The sequence below is a fragment of the Helianthus annuus genome, chromosome 11, assembly GCF_002127325.2.
Source record: "Helianthus annuus cultivar XRQ/B chromosome 11, HanXRQr2.0-SUNRISE, whole genome shotgun sequence".
In the NCBI taxonomy this organism is placed as follows: Eukaryota; Viridiplantae; Streptophyta; class Magnoliopsida; order Asterales; family Asteraceae; genus Helianthus; species Helianthus annuus.
This window is the reverse complement of record NC_035443.2, coordinates 140,491,698-140,516,033: the sequence shown is the minus strand read 5'-3', so window position 1 is coordinate 140,516,033 and position 24,336 is coordinate 140,491,698. Positions and strand designations below refer to the sequence as shown.

The window sequence follows — 24,336 nt, the reverse complement described above, 5'->3', positions numbered from 1 at the left end:
ATACTGACTTGAAATAGTTTTCTAACTATGTTTAACTTAACTAACGAACTAACAAGATCGGGATTATTTCCAACACCTATAACTAATGTTGGTACGTACCGGATCAGTTTCAGCTACAAATCGTTTGTTTTTTGTCAATAGAGGATGTGGTTCAGTTAACTTAGTTAATCGTGAGTAAACCGCTGGTTCGGCCAAATTAATAATCTATAAGCACAAAGTAATGTTGCTATTTGCCAGCAGGAGGTCATTTAAACATGAAGATAAACATTATTTTCCATTTAACTTGATGTAAATGTACAAAAGTTAGAGAAGAGGAAGCCCATATAAGAATGTCTGGACAAGATTTCAAGAGGATAGTTGGTTAACAATTACCAGCGGGTCATTCAAGGATCATCAGACATTCTCCAGTAACCAAAGAACCATGTGATCCTGGGGTTTTTGATGCATACAAGTATTTTTGTTCAAACGTTGATACATAACTAATTGATTCCTTAGAGTATCCCCATTACCTAATAAAAAGATCTCGTCAGTATTGGTATTTAAAATATTTCCTTTGTGTTCGGCTTTGAATTTATTGGGTAGGGACTAAATGTGTTACAAAGTGCAAACCACATAGATCATCCGTGTAATTTTGAAAAATTAAGGACCAAATCCAAAATTTTGGTAAACCACGAAGACCATGGGTGTACTTTACTTTAAACAACTTTGACCCATTATTTTTTTGGTAAATTTCTTTGGACTTGACCCATATTAAGTGAACACAATCCAAATCGACTCATTCATAAGTTAATGGATTAAATTGTCACATGTACATTTTTGTAGAAGCTTTTATAATTTAGACTATGGGGTGTGGAGTAGCTCCATCCTCAAAGGATGATCCTTCACGTCACACACCTTGGAGGAGGACCCTAAAGGATGGAGCAAGGGTGTGGAGGATGAGCCTCCTTATTTTTTAATTCTTGCAAGTAATTTACAATATATATAAAACTAAAATTAATTTAAACTCTAAAATTAATATTAATGCTTACATTAAATTAAAAAAATAACCTAAACTTAAAAAAATTAATTAAAAAACTACTAGTCTTCATTTGGCATGTCGTCATTGGGTTCGTTTTGCGCATTGTTCCAAATGCATTCCACCAAGTCCGCTTGAAGCTTTAGATGTGTGTACTCATTACGTAAGGAGAACCCGTTTAAATCTTGTTGTTCTAGACTTATCTGAACAGAATTCCCGATGTTCAATGATATGCCATTTTTTTATAGAACCCCAAAACACCGTTCAATGTCTTTTCTCGCTGTCTCTTGAAACTTGGCACATTTCTTTCTCTTATCGTCTGCTGGGTGTGTAATAGTTTTAACGATTGTAGAGTAGGTTGGGTATATTCCATGAGAAAGATAAAAATCGCGCCTTTACTCCACCCCCGAAACTGTAAACTTGGTGTCTGGACCAGTTCCTCTTATGACACCGTTAAAGTTCTCTGATGGGTAGATGATGTTAAGGTCGTTAAGCGAACCAGGAACACCGAAAAAAAGAATGCCAAATCCACATATCTTGTGACGCAACAACCTCTAGTATTATTGTTGGATGTCCATAATCGCCTCGCGTAAATTGACCTTGCCATGTAGTAGGGCAGTTCTGCCACGACCACTGTATGCAATCAATGCTCCCGAGAGCATTCCTGGAAAACCATGCCTTTCTTCATGTAATTGATACAATTTTTAGACGTCATGTGCGTTTGGTTTCCGCAGATATTTCTTGATATACAGCTTCACCACACATTCACAAAACTTGTATAAACATTCTCGTGCAGTTCTTTCGGACATCCATCCTTAAATACTCGTACAATCGAGTGTCGTCCCGTATGCCAGCCGGTTGGCGAATGGCCGTTGTGCATTTTTGTAAAGTGGTGAATCCCCTTTTACATCTAGCGACGTATCATAATGTAAAAAACGGATCAAATCGCGACAAGTCATCTGCTATACGTAAGAATAATCAACGACTCATTCGGAACCGACGTCTAAACATCGCGGCCGTGTATAAGGGTTCATCGGCAAAAAATTGGCCACTAATCTATCATGGGCTCCTACACGTGAGCGTAAAAATAAATAATTAACACATTACATAATATAATTAAATTATTAACACCGAATAATATTATTACTAACACTGAAAAATAAAAACGACAGAACCTAACCTTCTCGGTTTCGATTATGGCGGCTTGCCTAGTTCGCGGTTGTGACGTGGTTTCTTCATCTTTTTCTTCCTCAGTGATCATTTGTGCTGCCTGCATTACGACGTTTGCAAAAAAACAGATCGCCTTCACCTAAAGATGACGAACACCACGAAGAAGAAGACATGGCTAAAACTTTATAAAATTTTAAGAAATCTATAAAAAAGTGAGAGAGATTAGGTTGATTTAGTTTGAAAAGGGGGATAAATGGTATTATTTATAAATAAAATAATAATAAATGAGATGAACGAATTATAATAGATGAGACGAAGAGACCGTTGGTTAATAGGTGAGTCTGTTTAACTTAATGTATTAACAAGTCAAATCGAATACGATGTCCATGAGTTATATAATATAACACGTCTTTTGTACTTCGAGTATTACAAAATAGATAATAAAATACATAATCAAAATTGTATAACTATATATTAATTTGCAACTATGTGTTGTATTGTTAGTTATTGCCATGCTTGCAAGGTGCACATATAATGTATATATGTGTGGGCGCTCGGGGGCAAAAGTGAAACGGTACTAACTTTAACGTTATTTTACTAAGTTTGTGAAAATAACGTTAAAAGCGGCGGATGGTTAATCATGCATCATGTGGTGACGTTGATAGTTGAAAGACACCGGTGTACATGCACCAATCAGTGTATGTCCCGATTGTTTGAGTGTTATATGTCTTAGGTCCAAGGCTTGATACAAAACTACAATCGAGCCGGTGGTCTCACTGGAAGCAGTCTCTCTATTCCTACGGGATAGAAGTAACGCAGTCTACATCTACCCTCCTCAGACCGTACCTTAGCTTTGCTATTGGTGGGATTCACCGAGTAGATGATGATGTTGTATTGTTAGTTGTAACTTTGCCATTCTTAATTGTATCCCACTTGATTTTTTTTTTATCTTTAGTTTATTTAACCCCAGTATTTTATTATCTTTTACAATTGAGTAAATTGCCCTTTTAGTCCTTAAGTTTTGTCCAAATTTGCTATTTTAGTCCAAATAGTTTTTTTTTTTCCTTTGGGTCCCTGACTTTTCCCTTTTGTTGCCATTTTGATCACATACACTAACTCCATCAAAAAACTCCATCTTTAACCAGGGGCATTTTGGGGATTTTCATTTTAAATGTTTTCAATTGCCATTTTGATCCAATTCCAAAAAATCAAAAAAATTCCAAAAAATTCTAAAAAATCATAAAAATTCTAAAATTCTAAAAAATCCAAAAAATCCGTTTCGGCGCGAACCGTTTCGAACCCGAACCGTTTCGACCCGTACCGTTTCGACCCGAACCGTTTCGACCCGTACCGTTTCGACCCGAACCGTTTCAAGCTGAACCGTTTCGACGCGAACCGTTTCGACCCGAACCGTTTCGAGCGGAACTGTTTCGACACGAACCGTTTCGACACGAACCGTTTCGACACGAACCGTTTCGACCTTGACCGTTTCGAGCTGAACCATTTCGACGCGAACCGTTTCGACCCGTACCGTTTCGAGCTGAACCGTTTCGACGCGAACCGTTTCGACCTGAACCGTTTCGACCTGAACCGTTTCGACCTGAACCGTTTCGAGCCGAACCGTTTCGAGCCGAACCGTTTCTAGCTGAACTGTTTCGGACCGAACCGTTTCGAGCTGAACCGTTTCGACGCAAACCATTTCGACCCGTACCGTTTCAACCCAAACCGTTTCGAGCTGAATCGTTTCGACGCGAACCGTGCCTCGAAACGGTACGGGTCGAAACGGTTCAGCTCCAAACGGTACGGGTCGAAACGGTTCAGCTCGAAACGGTTCGGTTCGTAACGGTAAGGGTCGAAACGTTCGCGTCGAAACGGTTCAGCTCGAAACGGTTCGGTTCGAAACGGTACAGCTAGAAACGGTTCGGTTCGAAACGGTTCGGCTCGAAACGGTTCGGCTCGAAACGGTTCGCGTCGAAACGGTTCAGCTCGAAACGGTTCGGTTCGAAACGGTACAGCTAGAAACGGTTCGGTTCGAAACGGTTCGGCTCGAAACGGTTCGGCTCGAAACGGTTCGGCTCGAAACGGTACGGGTCGAAACGGTACGCGTCGAAACGGTTCGGCCCGAAACGGTTCGGGTCGAAACGGTACGGTACGGGTCGAAATGGTTCGCGTCGAAACGGCTCGGCTCGAAACGGTTCGGGTCGAAACGGTACGGGTCGAAACGGTTCGCGTCGAAACGGTTCAACTCGAAACGGTTCGGGTTCGAAACGGTTCGCGCCGAAACGGATTTTTTGTAATTTTTTAGAATTTTTTGGAATTTTTTTGATTTTTTGGAATTTTTTTGATTTTTTGGAATTAGATCAAAATGGCAATTGAAAACATTTAAAATGAAAATCCGCAAAATACCCCTGGTTAAAGATGGAGTTTTTGGTTGGAGTTAGTGTATGTGATCAAAATGGCAACAAAAGGGAAAAGTCAAGGACCCAGAGGCAAAAAAAAACTATTTGAACTAAAATGGCAAATTTGGACAAAACTCATGGACTAAAATGGCAATTTACTCTTTACAATTTAATTTTAACACTTTTTCACTTCCAATTTTGGTCCCTGTACTTTTTACCTTTATATTTTTTTTTGTTTTACGTATTCATCTAAATTTTGCAATTTACCACGATGCAACGTGCGTTTGTGGTTCAACGTTTTTACGTCTGTTTTATTCCTGTTCAACAGCCCCGCCGAAACGAGCGGGTCCTAGATCGAATTAGTTATTATTTTAATGTTTTACTTTTCACGTGTGTGGTTCAACGTCATTCGGTTTTAGCTTTTTCGTTTTTATTTCATTTTTATACGAGTTTTTCCGGTGTTGATGGTCGTTGAGCATGGTATTAGGTATGACATTGGTGCTACTTGGTATGGTGACTTGTTAACTTTTATTTTTTCACTCTCAGATTTATTAGGTTTTCTTCATAATCTGTGTATAGACATTGTTATTTAGTAAAAATAGATATAATTTGGCTGATTGTCTTGGTAGCACACGATCATACTTCATGGTCCGATCCAAATTTACTGTTAAAAATAGAAATATCGTATTTAAATTTAAAAAGAGTAAACTGCCATTTTGGTCTTTGTGGTTTGGTTAGTTTTGCCACTTTAGTCCAAATCTCAAACCTTTTACATTTAGCTCCCTGTGGTTTCCGTTTTATTGCCATTTTAGTCCAAAAATGAAATCAAGTCTTGTTTGTCTTATAAAACCCTGCTTTTTTGTCCTTTTTCCTCAGGGGCAAAATGGATAGTTCATTTTTATAAATAAATAGTAGCCGACATCTCCTTTCCTCTACATTTTCCATTCTTGAAGAAACTCTAATCTACAACACCTCCACAGCCGTATCCCATCTCTCTCTGTCTATCACGCGCCTCGTCTTGCTGACAACGAACACCCACAACCATCCCTCAATCTCCTCTTCTCCTTTTCATCTCAAATACACCACACCACCCCCATTCCGCCTCGATTTAATGGTTGGCCACCACTGTGGTGGTGGCGGCGAGAGAGAGAGAGAGAGAGAGATCGGAGAAGATTCTGTCCAGACTGTTGATTACAATCGTCGATTTGATTCTTAACGGAAAAACAACTTCTCCGGTGTCAAAACGTAACACAGGGGTTTTGATTTCTGCGTTTGATTTTGAATTCGAAACGATTCTCGATTGTATGAACGATCTGGGTGTGCATATGATAATTCTGAACAGGATTTGATCAAATCTTTGAAACAGACTGATTTTGATTCTTGATTGAAAAACAGGGATGGAGTTTTCTAGTTTTGGTTCGATGATACTTCACAGGATTCAAGATTGATTAAACAGGGGATCAGATTGTTGATTGTGTGTTTGTGATTACAGGGATGGTTGTTTCAGTGATGAGCGGTGGTGGAGGTTGAATTTGAGAGCGTGTTTGGTGGAGAAGAGTGGTGGTGGTAGTGAGGTGTGGAGTGCGTAGGATAACCGTGGATAGAGATGAAGACGCCATTGGAGTAGAGGTTGTAGGGAGAGAAAAAGAAGAAAGGGGGTGGGGGGATAGGATAAAGGGATTTAGAGGTTTTGAATCATTTTGCCCATGAGAAAAAGAACAAAATAGCAAGTTTTATAAGACAAACAAGACCTGATTTATTTTTGGATCAAAATAGTAATAAAAGTGAAACCAAGGACCAAAATAACAGTTTACTCATTTTGAAAAAGAAAAATACAATCTCTCTTTTTGTTATTTTACAAGGGTTTCTCGTCTCGTCTCGTTCCGTCTCGCTTTCCGGCTTCCGAAGGCTGTGGCAGACCGACGAACTTCCGACCAGTAGATCTCAATCATCGTTGCTGTATCCACTTTCCGGTAATTTAAAGGTTTTTTTTTTTATATTCTAAAGAATTTGTTTTAACCGTTGTGGATGTTATGCAGTTAAAATGTTCAAGAACACATTCCAATCTGGTTTCTTGTCCATCTTGTACAGCCTAGGGTATGTAATTTTTTGGTCTTCAATAGTTTTTTTTTTTGTTGGAATATGTATTTTTGAATTAATGGAAGCTTCTTATTATTTGGTTATATAATTGTAGGAGCAAGCCTTTGCAGATATGGGATAAAGAAGGTGAGTGTTGTTGACTCTTCAATCATATTTGCATATTGCGTAATTTAGTTGTTGGCTCTAAGTAGAGGTTATTCAGAACAACCCTAAGCAACCAGAAGCTGTGTCTCAAGTAAATTATTCATGATCTACAAACCCTAATTTTGATTATTGAACAAGATGTGAATGATTTGCTGATTCAAGGCATGAGGCAATTTCGAGATTGTTTCGTGCTTCAAGCGACCGCAACTTAATAGAACCCCTTAAATCATTGGCGTAGATTATATTAGGATCATAGTTGTCAATAGCGATCGCAGCGATTGCTATAGCGCGCTACATAGCATATAGGTATAGTGTCGCTATTAGGGTTGTAGCGATGGATAGCGAGAATAGCGACACTTTATTTTTTTGTTTTTTTAATATAAATAGCAATTAAATATAGCTATAAAATAGCTGGATTTTAGGTTTTTGTTAAATATACATGTAAAATAGCTTATATACCAGAGTATTTTGATATAATATACATATAAATTTTTTTTTCTAGTGTACCGCTATTATAAAATGGCCGCCCACTATTTATCACTATTCGCTATGTAGCATATAGGTACCTTATCGCTATCTGTTATTATTCACCATTGACAACTATGATTAGGATTTAGAAAAGCTGTGTTGCTAACAGCTGGTAGTAACAGGCATGTGAGTCTTGAAAGAGAAGGGAAGCAGATCAAAGAGTGTGAGTGGCTTTTTCAGTATGCGGGACTGTTTTCTGTAGGTAAATAAAAAAGATTAATAGGCATATGAGGCAAAGTTCCGTGACTTTATGACAATACGAGACAAGGCTAACAAGTTCTAGCAGTTGTAAATTGTAATAACAGTACATAATAACGGTATTTGTACTGTTATTATTATTCTGGATGGATAAACTGAACATGTCTTTTGGAAATGAAAGTGGGTTTTGAGCATTATTGGGACAGTTTTTGAGATTTCTAGGTTACTGAAACACATCGCAGCTATAATTCTGATACGGTATACATGATTGTTATAATTATTGGCTTGTAAGTAGGTTGGCTAAAGCCTACAATTGGTAGCTTAGATAATTATGTGTTTCTTTGCTACTCTTTTAAACTTGGACCAAAGTTGGTTACTTATTACCCCTTTTTATGTCCGAAAGTCTATTTAATATTTATTGTTTGCTGCTTGTAGCTGTTAATGGCCAGGTCAAGCGTGTACATGATGACGACATACAGTCAAACGTTCTCGAAATTGTTGGAACAAACATTCCTTCAACATACATTACATGTCCGGCTGATCCAGCTGCTACGCTTGGTATAAAGCTGCCGTTTCTGGTAATGATTGTGAAAAACGTGAACAAGTATTTTACGTTTGAGATTCAGGTTCTGGATGACAAGAACGTCAGACGTCGCTTCCGGGCTTCTAATTTTCAAGTGTGTAAGTCTTTCATATTCTTTAGGTGTAAGTAGTTTATGCACACCTGTGCACCATGCACAGCCCTTTTTTTGCATAAAAAAAAGCTGTACCATCTGGCTCTGTATATATATAAGTACATAGGAGGGATCATGAGAAAACTCCTCTTTGTGAGAAAACTCAAGAAAACTCTAGCTAACCATTACTAAACCCTAAAGGCTAACGCCTAAAAGCTAAACCCTAAACCATAAAAACTAAACCCCATAAAAAAATTTAACACAAATATCAAACGTTTATCCAGAGTTTTCTCATGATTCTCTATATAAGCACACACTCTTACGGCTATACTTTTAACACCAGCGCCGTAAAATACAATATCGCTTAACGTACGAGCATACGTTGTGAAATTATGCACGCTGTAAAACTCAAAACCCTAATCACGCATGTTGAAAAACCATAATCACACATGTTATACTTGTGTAATGAAAAGCATGTTATGGTTTTCAACATGTGTGATTATGTCTTTTCAACATGCGTGATTATGGTTTCACAACATGCATGATTAGGGTTTTGAGTTTACAACGTGCGTAATTTCACAGCGTACGCTCGTACATTAAAGAATATTGTACATTAACCGGCCTCTATATGTACATGGTACAAGTGCCTAATGCACATAGTAACACTATGCATTCTTATGCCATTCTGTTTGTGCATCATGATTTTTACTGGAGCTAGCTAACTTTTCATGGTTAGAAATTTGAAGTAACTTTTTTTTTGTTTATTCTTGTGTTTGAAAGTCTATGACTCGAGTTAAACCATACATATGCACGATGCCTCTGCGGTTGGATGAAGGATGGAATCAAATTCAACTGAACTTAGGTGATCTTACTAGACGTGCATACGGAACAAATTACGCTGAGACACTGCGTGTTCAAGTTCATGCAAATTGCCGCCTCAGAAGGATTTACTTTTCTGACCGCCTTTATTCAGAGGAAGAACTGCCACCAGAATTCAGACTTTACCTTCCCATGCAGGTTACCTTCACCTCATCATATATGTATATGACAAGCTTTATTTCTTAATCATAATTTTGGAGGTGGCAATTTCGACCCGTTTACTTGTCAATGAGTTGATTTGGGTTATATTAGATCTCTTTCGTCAATTGGGTAAAATAAGAAAAAGAATAGCTAAAAGGGAAATGGGCCACGGCGAGATTCACGGTCATCTACAAGTCTCCTTATTTAAAAAAGAGTTAACTGCCATTTTCGTCACTGTGGTTTGTTCACTTTTGCCGTTTCAGGCCAATTTTCAAAAATGCACCAGTTTCCTCCCTGACATACTGGAAACGTGCCACTTCAGTCAAAAAATTAAAACCCAGTTAAGTCAGACAGGTTAAATGAATGGTATTATTGTCAATTCAAATATCTTCTATTTTCACCTTGATTTTATGAATTGACAACAATACCCTTCATTTAACCTGCCTGACTTAACTGGGTTTTAATTTTTGGACTGAAGTGGCACGTTTCCAGTATGTCAGGGAGGAAAGTATGTCAGGGAGGAAACTGGTGCATTTTTTAAAATTGGCCTGAAATGGCAAAAAGTGAACAAACCATAGGGACGAAAATGGCAGCTAACACTTTAAAAAATATTTGTTATTACAACAGTATAAAGATTATCATCTTTTTAATGATCACAAGCTCTTCGGTGTGCCTAAATAGGTTCAGGTTGAGACAGGACATGTTTTTGTAAACGTCGGGTGTGGTTGGGTTGACCCATAGACCTGTTTTTTCTCGGTCTTTTAAATTTTCTTTAAATAATTAATACGTTAACTAAGATAAATAAATATTATTACGAAGATAACAATTAAAAATCTTTAAATAGAATAGTTATAGGAGGCTGTAATTTGACTCTTCCCTAACTTTAATTTTTGTGTATTAGTCTTACTCAAAACACAAATTGTGTATTTTTTTTTTGTTTAATAACTCAAGTCTTGTATTTTTTTATTGCAGAAACAATGAGAAGAAAGTCAAGTGTTGAAAGTTGAAAGTTGCAATGCAGAATGTCATGGTGTGATATGTGATTTGATGAAACTAGTAATGTTTTATGCACATGTATTGTGCAAGGATCAGAAATTTCTTCTATTTTCTCTAATGTAATTTGACTTCATGTTATTCATCTATCCTATCCTATGGTTTTACATCCATTTATTGTTTTCTATACTTTTCTACCAAAAATTATACATACTTGTGTTCTTAGGACATCTTTTTATCACTCATTTTTGAGTTATAAAATAAGCAATAGTTTCATAAACTAAGTACCTATGGTAATTTTAGTCAACGTTTTAAAAACCGGTTTAAACCGGCCGGTTGTACCGGTTGAACTAAAACTGATTGTTGAGAGATCCTAAATGAGAGTTTTTTTTTATATTTTTTAAAGTTACAAAACATCATATCTCCTCAAAACACAACTCTTTAATGCATAACGATGATTTGGGGAAATGTAATTTTTTGCAAGCTTAAAGGAGATATGTAAAATTTCTTTGAGCAATTAATAATTTTATTAATAATTTTATCTTATATAGGTGTTATTTGGGTTTTGGGTTATTCGATTTTTTTTTTTTTGGTTATAGGAATCCTACCGGTACCTTGACCTAAATAAGATTCGGGTTAATCGGTTTCGAGTTTATTCAGGTCGGGTTAATTGATATATGGGTTTCTAAGTACAAGTTGCAATGCATACTTTGCAATTTAAGTCACATAATATTCGTAAAATCAAATTCAGGTTAGTTTTAATTGGGTAGGTTTTCATTTTTCCCTGCAATCTAATGGTAGAGATGTAAAATATGTTTTACATTGTTTTGACATTTGCAACCATATCTTTTTCCTTGATTAACAAGTTATGAATTTTTTTGAAACTATATAGATAACTAAAAAAAACCTAGCAAATCAAATCCCACTCGTATGGCATGGTTACTAGTAGGATCTAGGGAGGGTAATGACAAACCTTACTCCTATGCTAGGGGCATGGGCGAAGGATTATAGTGGTCTGGGGTGCCCCGAATCACCGACCCCTACTGATTTTTAGCTTGTAGAGTTAATTTTACAAAAAAAAAAAAATCATTTTTTTAGTGTAAAACATTTGATTTTTAAGAGTTTGGTCTCCACTGATTTTTTGTTTAAGCTCCGCCACTGCAGAGGACAAAAAGGCTGCATTCAGTGTGACTTACAACTCCAGAAACCCATGAAACTATATTAAAACTAAAGAATATAAAAAATCGGTGATACAAAAAAATCCTAATAAACTAGTATTAAGCACCCATGGCGTTGCGGCGGGGGCGAACACCAATGCCACACTACTGTCAGTGACCATCAAGACTGAAGTTGTGGCGTGTTAATACGAAGAAACTAAACCAAAACGTAAAACATATAAAAGAATAACTAAGTCTATCTAGGGCCCGCACGTTACGATGAACCTGTCAAACGGAAAAAAATAGACGAAATAAAAATGTTTAACCACACACGCACATTGCGCCGTGTCAACTCGCAAAATTTGGAGCGGAACGTAAAACGAAAATTTTACGAAAAATGAAAAGTATAGAGCACCAAAGTTGAAAGTAAAAAAGTTGTGAGGTTAAGCTGTAAAAGATGAAAAGTTTTAGGGTTAAAAGTAAAAAATCAAATAGTTTTTGTTACAAGTAAAGATGAAAAGTTTTGCGGTCGAAAGGAAAAAAAATCAAATAATTTTGAGCTAAAAGTAGAAAATCATTTTTTTTAAAAAGAACCCCCAAAACATAAGTTACAACACCTTTATTCCTAAACATGTTGGAAATTATAATATTGGTTAATGGTTGATTTATAGTTCCCAATGAGTCGAGCCGATAACGACCAAAGTCACGCCGCATACCACAATAAAAAAAAACTATCAAACTTCATTACATTTTCTGCTGTTACACAAGTGTAAAGCCGTAAATACAGACTGCATCTCACATGCATTTAGTATTTATAATATATATATATATATATATATATATATATATATATATATATATATATATATATAGAGAGAGAGAGAGAGAGAGAGAGAGAGAGTATAATGTACAAAATCCCTAATCATACTTCACGTACGCAACAAGGAGAGTTGAACGCGTGGCACGGATTAAGATTTCTCATTAAGGGCAAATTAGACATTTTACGTTCTTGAGGCAGGGTAATTCAGACATTTACTACCATCAAGAGAATAATGCGAGTTCGTTATCTCCTGCATCCCGGTAATTACGATTCGAATCAGTTTCCAATATTTTCCATTTTTCAAAGTATCAAATTAGCGGTTAAAGGTGTTCAATTAGGGTTACGATCACTTATTGTTTGAAATGGATCCACAGAGCAGTAACCCACGAAACACAGATGATATTGAAATTAAAGATGCTGAAGTCCATGCCGTTCATGATGCTGCTGAGCATTTGAGGAATCCGACATCAGACAACCACGTTCTATTAGACGACCAGACCAGTAATCAATTAATCGTTTTAATTTTCCAGAAATCTATGAAATTATCGTTGGCTGATGTTTTGTGTTTGATCATGCATCATTATTTGATAATTAGTTTTTTGAAATGAATGCGTCCCAAATCACGCATGTTAAACATGTAATCCCACCAAACTTGCGTTATTATTATAAAGTATTCAGTTTTGTCTGGTTTTTTTCTACCTGCGTGATTTATGAGGTTAACATGTGTGATTTATTGTCTTAGCGTGATTTATTTTTTATTCCCTAGATGAGTGACTGTGTGTCTTGTTGTAGAGCTCATGTTTTTTTTTTGTCATTGCAAAATGTGCAGATGAAAGATTGTATATTCCTGAGGTAGCTTCATCATGTGTTCCCGTTATGTTTTTTATCAGACATATGCCAAGAAGGCAGGGTTCTCTGCGCGAAAAGGAGGTGAACATCATAGTGGTGGTATTATCAAGACTAAATACTTTGTGTGTTCAAAGGAGGGGCATAAACCACAGGCTTTTGATGATCCTTATTCGAAGTTGTCTAAGCCATATAAAAGTAGGAATAGACCGACTATTCGAACTGGGTGTAAAGCACAAATTAAGCTTTGTTCGACGGATGGGGTGTTGTATAAGGTTGATAAGTTTGTTCAAGCGCATAATCATTAATTTGTCTGCCCCAAAGATATGCATTTATTATCGGCTTATAGGCATCTTTCCGAAACACAAGAAGAGATGATATGGGAGCTTGGTACATTAAATCTTGGGCCAGTGAAAGCCTTCAATATAATGAGGCAAAGATACGGAGGTTTTGAAAATGTTGGCGCAACCAAAGACGACTGCAAGAATTTTAGAGCCAGGATACATAGCTATATAGGAGAGTATGATGCAGATATGGTTATCAATAGGTTGACCGATAAAAAGCAGTTTATGGTTGATTATGTTGGAGTCTGTATGCCCAAGACACATATTAGATTGATGTGGCTAGTACGTTATGATCCAAGTCGAGTCATACCCAAATACAAGCTAGACAAACACTTATATTATTTATTTTTGATATGATCAAACAAATAAATATTAACACTTACAATATTTAGAAATTGGTTTTCTAAATAATTACACTTGAGAAACCAATAAATTATATGGATAATTTATTCTGAGAGAATATTTTATTTTGTTATTTAATGGGTTAAATAACATAATAAAAATAGCATAAGTCTTATAACATATGATATTATATTTTATAAAAGTTATAAAATATATATATGTAAGACTTATATTATTTAAAAGAAAATTTAAATTTTTTTAAATAAAAGTGGGCCGCCCCCAACGTGGGTCTTCCCAAGGCCAAGAGTGGTCCAATAAACAAGCATGCATTTGCATGTGTTAGGAGGCTCTTGATTGGGCAAAAAGGAGGTGGCTCTTCTCTCATCTTTTATAGTTTTTGTAAGACAAAAATATGAAGACACAAGACATAATCTCAAGGAAAAAGACTTGTAGAAAACTCTCTAAAAATTTCGGCCAACATAAGGGGTTGTTCAAAGGGTTTTCTAGTTTATTTCAAGTGTGTTAAATCCTAGCTACAATCAAGGTGTTTGTTGGAAGCTTGGGGTATACAAGCTTGAGGTCTTCTACTCTTGAAGGCAACCGTTCAAGAAGTATCATCCGTTTCATTCCTATTACTCCAAGAAGGTAGTATTCTAAACATCCTATGGTTGTGTTTGGTAGTATGCATGTTCATATATGGATCCGGGTTTTGGGATTTTGCTTATAAATGAAATATCTTAAAAGTAACATGTTTTAAATATTATTTCAGCTGCGTTTTTATTTCATATGGATGAAATTGCTTTGATAAACATGTTAAAATCCCAACAATGGCATCTAGAGCCGCTTATATGAGTGCATGCTTCATTAGATTAAAAATTCCGGGTTTCGGGTTTGAATAAAACCCTATGGCCGAAAATTTTAACATGGTTATCCCTTTGTTTTTCAAGATTATTTTCTTACATGCATAAGGGAATCTTGAAAAATTATTTCATATGGATGATTTGTTTGTTTGGACAAAACTTACCTTTTCGGTTTTTTGTACATAACCGAAAATGATTATAAAAGGGAACCATTTTTTTTTGCTTCTTTATTTTAATATATATATATATATATATATATATATGGATATATATATTTTGGTGCATATAACCTAGCCATGACCTTGTGTTGTGATTCATTTTATTATTTATTCAATGGGTTGTAATAATTATTATTTTGTTCTTCCATTTGTCAAATATGTAATTTATTTTCATTTGGTATGTAAAATAAATAGATTAGGTGCATTTTATTTTACTAGAAAAAATGTATTAGGATATATTTTGTAAAAGAAGATGCACACAAAAATGCGGTTTTGGTTTGGACCATAATATTCGGTCCAAAGAACTTCATGGTTCTCAACGGGATTTTAACCCGATAACCAAAACACATTTTGAAGTCCTAAGGAGTTTGGAGCTGAATATAAAAGATTTTTGGAAGCTCAAAGAAAGTGGAGAAATCACAACACAAGAAGGAGACTTGAAGCATTTGGATGCGGGATCAAGTGGGAGTTCAACGACACATTACTTGTGTCATTTTTCACCCCTTAGGAAGGACCTTTTGGCACACTTGTTTCGGCTAACAAGTGTTGTCAAAATAGTTGGCTATGGTTATGCACCTATTGTTATGTATGATATGCTTGTTTGGTTGCTTATTTTGTTGTTTTAGATGATATGTCGATATGCATGACTTAACAAACTAATAATCAACAACAAGCGTAAAATTGGTTCTTAACAAAATCATTAAAATGGTTAATAAAGGTTTTATTAAAAATTAATGATTTTATAATAAAATGGGTTTTATTAAAAAGAACCTTGGAAATTAGTTTTCACTAAAGTACCATTGATTTGAATGCATGCAAATGTATGGTACATAATATTTTCTAAACTAGAATTTTGAAATATTAAAAGCCCTTTTATAAAACAAGTCAAACACCATCCTTTTATACAACACTCGAAACACTTGGGAACTCTTATTGTGGGATAAAGGTCACCTAACCACATTTGAGGGAACTTGTATGTTCGAGGTGGGTTTACCATGTTTGTGGGATAAAGGTCACCTAACCACTTATGTGTACAAACTCACACGTGTGTGTAAGTTGGACGACTTGATTTGGAAACCATGAACTTAGGGTCACTAAAGCATGGGGAACAAAGGTGTTGATGGGATTAAACATGCCAAATAAACATAAAGACGTTTAACTGATCCCATATGGCTAGAAATTGCAAAGAGTTGCAATTGTCAAACGTTGACTACCTTGTTAATTTAAATAGAGGGATAAAGGTCACCTAACCAATATTTAAATGTAACGTTGGATTCTAGATTTTAATTATTAATTGTCTTTAAGACACAAAGGGTATTAATGATTAAAATATAATAATATCGAAAATACTAAAATTGAACTTGTTAAATTTTGTAGATGGCCGCTAACAATGCAAACTCGATAAACCAAACCGTCTGAAACCTATCACTAAGAACCATCCTTGAAAAGGATCGTCTCAACCATAACAACTTCATGGATTGGTTTCGAAACTTGAGAATCGTTCTCAAGCAAGAGAAGATATCCTATGTGTTGGACGATCCTATTCCCGATGAACCTAACGTGGAAGATGTGGAAGCCTACAATGATTGGGTTAAGTATACCGAGGGCTCTATGCAAGCCTCATGCCTCATGTTGGGAACTATGATTCCAGAAATTCAAAAGGATTTTGAACATCACGGGGCATACGACACGATTACCCAGTTAAAGGAAATGTTCCTACAACAAGCAAGGGTAGAACGCTTCGAAACTGTTCGGGGGCTTCATGCATGTCGAATGGAGGAAACCCAATCGGTATCGTCATATGTCCTTAAGATGAAAAGCCACATTGATCGCCTCGAAAGGCTAAATTGTCCCGTCTCTAAAGAGTTGGCTACGGATTTGATCCTCAACTCTTTAACAAAGAAATTCGAAAGCTTTGTAATGAATTACAACATGAATGGATGGGACAAGAGCATTGGTGAACTTCATGCAATGCTCAAAACGGCCAAAGCAGGAATGGGCAAAAAGGCTTTACCCGTCCTTGCGATCAATGAAGGGGGCAACAAGAAGAGGCCCCACCCCGACTCTAAACCAAACTATGCTAAAAGAAAGGGACACGTCAAGGGAAAGGGAAAGGGAAAAGCTAAAGCAGAACCCACCAAACCAAAGGAGAAGAAGCAAAAGGTTGCTACGAATGACCCATGTTTTGGATGTGGTGAGATAGGACACTGGAAGAGAAATTGTCCAACCTATCTCAACGAGTTGAAAAACAAGAGGGATGCAGGGCAAACCTCGGGTACTATCTTTATGATACATGTTGAGCTTAATGTTATTTCTTCTAACACATGGGTACTAGATACCGGATGTGGAACTCACATTTGCAATTTGTTGCAGGGGTTCAAAAGAAATAAACATTATAAGAAGGGTGACGCTAGTCTCTTCATGGGCAACAGAGCAAAGGTTGAAGTCGAAGCTCAAGGAGACTACGTTTTAGAGCTTCCAAGTGGTTTGGAAGTTATTTTGAAGAATGTTTTATATGCTCCTAGTTTGACTAGGAACATAATTTCTGTTTCCCTTTTGAGACAATGTGGTTTTAAATTCGAATTTGTTAACCAAGACATCTATGTTTCTATGCATGATGTGTTTTACTTTAAGGCTATGCCTTTAAATGGTATTTATGAATTAGATCAAGATAACACATCATATGATAGCTCAATGTACCGAGTAACCAACAAGAAACTCAAAATGGATTTGAGTGATTCCTATCTTTGGCATTGTCGCCTTGGACATATAAGCAAGAATCGCATGCATACACTTCAGAAAAATGGTCTTTTGAATACAAATGAAGATAATTCATTTGATGTATGCGAATCTTGTTTACAAGGCAAAATGACCAAGACACCCTTTAGTGGAACTTTTGAAAGGGCTAAAGACTTACTAGGTATCATACATTCAGATGTATGTGGTCCTTTTAAGCCGATGACTAGGAATGGTGAAAGATACTTCATTACCTTTACCGACGACTATAGTCGTTATGGTTATGTGTACTTACTAAGACACAAGGATGAAGCATTTGAAATGTTCAAAGACTTCAAAAGTGAAGTAGAAAATCAACTCAAGAAAACAATCAAAGTCCTTCGCACCGATAGAGGAGGTGAATACCTTAGTGGTGCTTTTCAAGATCATCTTAGGAGTTGTGGGTTTATCTCACAACTTACTCCACCTGGAACACCACAACACAATGGTGTGTCCGAAAGGAGAAATCGAACTCTATTAGATATGGTTCGATCTATGATGGCTAGAAGCACATTACCTCTATCGTTTTGGGGTTACGCTTTGCTCTCCGCAGTCCGTATACTAAATATGGCCCCAACCAAGAAAGTGGAAAAGACACCTTTTGAAATATGGCATGGAAACCCTCCATCATTATCATTCTTAAGGGTTGGGGTTGTGAAGCTTATGTTAAGCAATACACCCAAATAAATTAGAAGTCCGATCTACTAAGTGTATCTTTGTAGGATATCCTAAAGATGATATAGGATAATATTTCTACGACCCAACCGAGCAAAAGGTATTTGTTGCTCGAAAGGGTAAGTTCTTAGAAGCTAAGTTCCTTATGGAAGGAACTAGTGGTAGAACAGTGGAACTTGAGGAGGATCAAGAACCACAAGACGATACACGTTTGGTTGATACTAGCGCTCAACAAGAGGTTGTTGAAAACGATCAAGAGGTTGATCAGTACGCACAAAATGTTCGCAGATCTGGTAGAATTAGTAGTCCACCTGAAAGATATGGATTTTTCATGAATGAATGCTACTTGGTGGATTCAGATGAACCAACCACATACCATGATGCAATGTCAAAATCCGATTGTGACAAATGGCTTGAAGCCATGAACATAGAGATGCAATCCATGTATGACAACCAAGTTTGGGAATTGGTTGTGCCACCACTTAACTCTAAGGTAGTTGGTAGTAAGTGGGTTTTCAAGAAGAAAACAGATATGCATGGTAACTTGGATACTTATAAAGCAAGACTTGTAGCAAAAGGTTTCACTCAAACTCAAGGGATTGATTATGATGAGACCTTCTCGCCTGTGGCGATGCTAAAGTCAATCAGGATATTATTTGCCATAGCTGCATAATATGACTATGAGATCTGGCAATTGGATGTCAAAACGACTTTTCTGAATGGATATCTTGATGAAGATGTCTATATGGTTCAGCCTTAAGGTTTTGTCAATCCAAAACATCCTGACAAAGTATGCAAGTTAAAGAAATCAATCTATGGATTGAAACAAGCATCTAGAAGTTGGAATCACCGTTTTGATGAAGAAATTAAGAATTTTGGATTCATCAAGAACGGCGATGAAGCTTGTGTGTATAAGAAGGCTAGTGGGAGGATCATCACTTTCTTAGTACTGTATGTCGATGACATTCTACTATTTGGGAATGACATTCCAACCATGGAAGGTGTAAAAACCTGGCTTGGAAGTTGTTTTTCCATTAAGGATCTTGGTGAAGTCGCCTACATTCTAGGAATAAAGGTCTATAGGGATAGATCAAGGCGCTTGATAGGTTTAAACCAAAGTGCATACATTGACAAAGTCTTGAATAGGTTCCAAATGGAGAACTCTAAGAAAGGTTTTGTACCTCTTCAAAAGGGGACAATATTGAATATATCTTAATGTCCAAGCTCAAAGGATGAGCAAGAGAAAATGAAAGGAGTCCCATATGCGTCTGCTATTGGATCCATCATGTATGCAATGATATGCACCAGACCGGACGTCTCATGCGCCTTGAGCATGACGAGTAGATACCAGCAAAATCCAGGTAACAGTCATTGGAAGGCTGTTAAGTGCATACTAAAATACCTTAGAAGAACTAAAGATATGTTTTTAATATATGGATCTGGTGAGGAGGAACTCATTGTAAAGGGTTACACAGACGCGAGTTTCTAAACCGATCGAAGTGATTCTCGATCGCAATCGGGGTATGTCTTCATTTTAAATGGTGGAGCAGTCTCTTGGAAGAGCTCAAAACAAGACGTGGTAGCATTGTCCACTACAGAATCAGAATACATCGCCGCTTCATTGGCATCCTAAGAAGCTGCATGGTTGAAGAAATTCATAGCCGACCTAGGGGTGGTCCCTACCATTCAAGACCCCCTAGAGATCTTTTGTGATAACAAGGGTGCGATTGCTCAAATCAAGGAACTTCGTGCGCACCAAAAGACTAGACACATCGAGCGGAGATTCAACTACATAAGGGATGAAGTTGAAAAAGGAAAGATATGTATCCGCCAAGTTCACACCGATCAAAACATTGCGAATCCACTGACGAAGTTCCTTGACAGGGCAAATCATGAGGGTCATACATGTGCCTTAGGACTTCGATATTCTAGTGATTGGATTTGATCTATTTTGTATTTGGATATTGAAACAATTGTTATTTTAACTCTTTTATGGTATTTTGAGTTACGTTTCATTTTAGCATGTTTAAATCCATGAATAAGTTAATTATTCTAAATGTCCGTAGTCGATCATACTTGTGGGAACAAATATGAATGTAAGACTATTATGAACTTGGATTGGTGGATATTCATTTAGTATGAATATAGAGCAAAGTGTTGCTGCCAAAGTTCATAGATATTTGTGGGATACAAATATTGGACTGACTCGCTCTCAAATATTACTGCATGGAATCATTTGTGATTGATCATAAGTAAATTTTGAGTAAAGGCGAATATCATAGTATCCTCTGACCTGAGATACATATTGGGTCTTGATATTCACCAAGTATTATACCTTGACCTAGTTCTTAGCTGTCTGTAATAAGGCAGTACACAAGGCTAAACTCAGGTGTGGTACAAGGTGATTGTGAGAGACGTATGTAGTCAAGAAGGGATTTGTTCCTCTTATTCGTTGAGAGTAAGATGTCTAAGGCCTGCTAAAGTTAAATCAACAGAGAGTGATCACTCTATGTCTCTGGATTTAACATGACATCTGTAACAAAAGGATAAATGATAGATTCACCTAAATCATGTTCAAGTAAGGGACTTGAAGGGGATGATGTTATTTTATGGGAAATATAGTCATACGTATTAGGGGTAGTAAACTATAGTTAGGTGGTCTTTACTACTTGCATCAATCTTTTATGTATCTTGTGCAAGTGGGAGATTGTTGGAGTCTGTATGCCCAAGACACATATTAGATTGATGTGGCTAGTACGTTATGATCCAAGTCGAGTCATACCCAAATACAAGCTAGACAAACACTTATATTATTTATTTGTGATATGATCAAACAAATAAATATTAACACTTACAATATTTAGAAATTGGTTTTCTAAATAATTACACTTGAGAAACCAATAAATTATATGTATAATTTATTCTGAGGAGAATATTTTATTTTGTTATTTAATGGGTTAAATAACATAATAAAAATAGCATAAGTCTTATAACATATGATGTTATATTTTATAAAAGTTATAAAATACATATATGTAAGACTTATATTATTTAAAAGAAAATTTGAATTTTTTTTAAAAATAAAAGTGGGCCGCCCCCAACATGGGTCTTCCCAAGGCCAAGAGTGGTCCAATAAACAGGCATGCATTTGCATGTGTTAGGAGGCTCTTGATTGGGAAAAAAGGAGGTGGCTCTTCTCTCATCTTTTATAATTTTTGTATGACAAAAATATGAAGACACAAGACATAATCTCAAGGAAAAAGACTTGTAAAAAACTCTCTAAAAATTTCGGCCAACATAAGGGGTGTTCAAAGGGTTTTCAAGTTTATTTCAAGTGTGTTAAATCCTAGCTACAATCAAGGTGTTTGTTGGAAGCTTGGGGTATACAAGCTTGAGGTCTTCTACTCTTGAAGGCAACCGTTCAAGAAGTATCATCCGTTTCATTCCTATTACTCCAAGAAGGTAGTATTCTAAACATCCTATGGTTGTGTTTGATTGTATGCATGTTCATATATGGATCCGGGTTTTGGGATTTTGCTTATAAATGAAATTTATATCTTAAAAGTAACATGTTTTAAATATTATTTCCACTACGTTTTTATTTCATATGGATGAAATTGCTTTGATAAACATGTTAAAATCCCAACAGATTATTCATTTGTACATTCAGTTGATGAAAACAAGCGATTGTCTGGCCTGTTTTGGGCTGATGGTTTGTGCAAACATAACTATGCTGAGTTTGGAGATGTCATATCGTTTGATGCTACGTTCAAAACCAACAAGTTAGTCTTCACTATAATGTTTTAACTTTTAATTTTTTTTTATAATTTTGTTGTTTTTTATTCAATTTATTTCATCATTTTGAAGGTATAATATGGTTTTTGTACCCTTTACTGGTATTGATAACCATTATCGGAATGTGACGCTTGGAGCCGGGTTGCTAGCATCCGAAAGCATTGAATCATACAAATGGCTGTTACAATCATTTTTGGACTCATTTGGTAAGCAGCCGAAGGTGGTCGTCACTGATCAGGACCCGGCGATGAAACAAGCTATCGAGGCAGTGTTCGATAAGAGTAGGCACAGATTATGTATGTGGCACATAATGAAGAAAGTTGCCGATAAGGTTAGACTCAACTTCAACATGCGTTATTATTATTACAACTGGCGTATTAACAAAGAAGATTTCTGATATTTTATGCACTTTTACAAATAGTGCATCATGCGTTATTATTTCATACACTCTGTTTTTTTTTTTACAAAAACTGTGAATAATTATAAAGATTTCTGATTTTTGTTCATTCCAATTCTTTTTTTTAATAGGTGGGATACGAGTTGTGTAACAATGAACATTTCAAAAGACGTATGTGTGACATAGTGTGGACTGATTCGATTACGCTAGAAACGTTTGAGAGAGAATGGAAACCGATAATAATTGAATTCGGTCTAACCGAGAATAAATGAATTGACGATATGTTTGGCATGAGATCTTCATAGATTCCAGCTTTCTATCGTCATGAGCCTATGTCTGGGCTCATGCGGACAACCTCCAGATCAGAGAGCGAAAACCATTTTTTCTGTCAGGTGGCGAATTCTCAACTTACCCTTGTTGAGTTTTTTTAACCATTTTGATGGTGCAATGGACGTACAAAGATTCAACCATCGAAAAAATGACCATATTTCTAGAAACACAACCCCAGATAACTGGTCTGAAACTACCTTAGAGGATGATGCTATGAAAATTTACACCAGGTCCATCTTTGCTGATCAACAGGCAGAGTTATATGGAACACTGTCTAAGTGCCTTCCTATGGAGACTAAAATCGAGGAACCTTTCTTGAAGATAAGTATGAAGGATTGGAAAGCCCATGGTGACGGTTTATTAGAGGTAACAGTATCTAGACCAGCTAACATGCGTTATTACATAAGAACGTGCGTTTTTTCTTTGATTTTTAATTTTCAATTTTTTCATTTAGGTTTGTTTCAAGAAGGGGGAGGATGTAATTGCATCATGCAGTTGTCGCAGGTTTGAACAATATGGATTATTGTGCAAACATATATACTTTGTGTTCAAGATGTTCAAAGTAAAAGAAATTCCCAACAAGTATGTTATGAGAAGATGGACCAAAGACGTGGTACCGAATGCTCTAAATAACACATCTGATTTAAATGTTGATGATAATGATGGGCATAAAAAGGCCAAGGAGGTTGCGTATGAGATAATGCAGACCGGAGAGAATCTTATTGGTAATTTGATGAGAGATTTTGATCATCTAGTTATAGTCAGGGATCAGATAAGGGAGATGAAAGAAATGGTTGATGAACTTCGCATAACCAAGCCCATCGACCCTAAGTTTGATAGATATTCAAGGTTAATCGGTTATGAGAAACCGAACACTGATGCTCCACCTACAGTCCGTGTACCAACCGGTATTAGAAACAAAGGACGTGGTTCACATAAGCGGATCAAATCAAAAAAAGAACAGATAATTAGTCTAAAAGGCAAGAGAAGTCGTACATGCAGTGTTTGCAATACCAAAGGTCATGATATCCGAACTTGTTCAGTTTTAAAGGGTCAAGCTAGTGTTGCCGACAAGAAGGGGAAGAAAAGAAGAGCAGTTCAGTTAGAGACTGATCCTGGTTTATTAGACGAAGAGGACGAGGAGGCAGAAACTGGTGAGGGAGAGGAAGAGTATGACGAGGTAGACGAAGCCGATGATAGTGATTCTGAATGGTAAGAGGTTAACGATGATGACGAGTGATTTTTGAACAACAATTGCATACATTTGAACATGGTTTTTTTATGCCTTCTTTACTAAATAACATTCTGTGTTTTGTGATATTGACCTATAACGTGCGTCATTTTAACACCATACTTGCGTGATTTATGTTATTTCTCATACCATGTGTTATTATCATCAATCCTTTGTCAATATACAAAATCCATATCAACTGACCCTTTTTACCCACTGATAAGCCTGATGGTTTCAAGGGTGGATATTGCATTCATTTTTACATTTTTATGATGATGAATGGGAAGAGCTGAAAGATGATGAGG

The 24,336-nt window shown here is 36.4% G+C and overlaps 2 protein-coding genes across 2 annotated transcripts; both read left to right on the top strand.

Moving 5' to 3' along the window:
* Positions 1-6,353: 6,353 nt before the first annotated feature.
* LOC110890600 (cilia- and flagella-associated protein 20) lies at positions 6,354-10,414 on the top strand. The gene is made up of 6 exons (XM_022138209.2): positions 6,354-6,557; positions 6,624-6,681; positions 6,779-6,810; positions 7,990-8,231; positions 9,009-9,245; positions 10,221-10,414. The coding sequence occupies exons 2-6, from the start codon at positions 6,629-6,631 to the stop codon at positions 10,227-10,229; spliced, it is 573 nt and encodes a 190-aa protein (XP_021993901.1). The 5' UTR covers positions 6,354-6,557; positions 6,624-6,628; the 3' UTR covers positions 10,230-10,414.
* A 12,503-nt stretch (positions 10,415-22,917) lies between these two features.
* LOC110888483 lies at positions 22,918-24,016 on the top strand. Its single transcript, XM_022136008.1, has 2 exons — positions 22,918-23,166; positions 23,255-24,016. Exons 1-2 carry the CDS (start codon positions 22,918-22,920, stop codon positions 24,014-24,016), a joined length of 1,011 nt encoding a protein of 336 aa, XP_021991700.1.
* The last annotated feature ends 320 nt before the right edge of the window (positions 24,017-24,336 follow it).

Coding starts and splice junctions, on each gene's coding strand:
- LOC110888483 (XM_022136008.1), top strand. CDS start 22,918: ATGGACGTACAAAGATTCAACCATCGAAAAAATGACCATATTTCTAGA. Junction 23,167..23,254: donor ATGGTGACGGTTTATTAGAG/GTAACAGTATCT, acceptor TTTTTCATTTAG/GTTTGTTTCAAGAAGGGGGA.
- LOC110890600 (XM_022138209.2), top strand. CDS start 6,629: ATGTTCAAGAACACATTCCAATCTGGTTTCTTGTCCATCTTGTACAGC. Junction 6,811..7,989: donor GCAGATATGGGATAAAGAAG/GTGAGTGTTGTT, acceptor TGCTGCTTGTAG/CTGTTAATGGCCAGGTCAAG. Junction 8,232..9,008: donor TCCGGGCTTCTAATTTTCAA/GTGTGTAAGTCT, acceptor TGTGTTTGAAAG/TCTATGACTCGAGTTAAACC.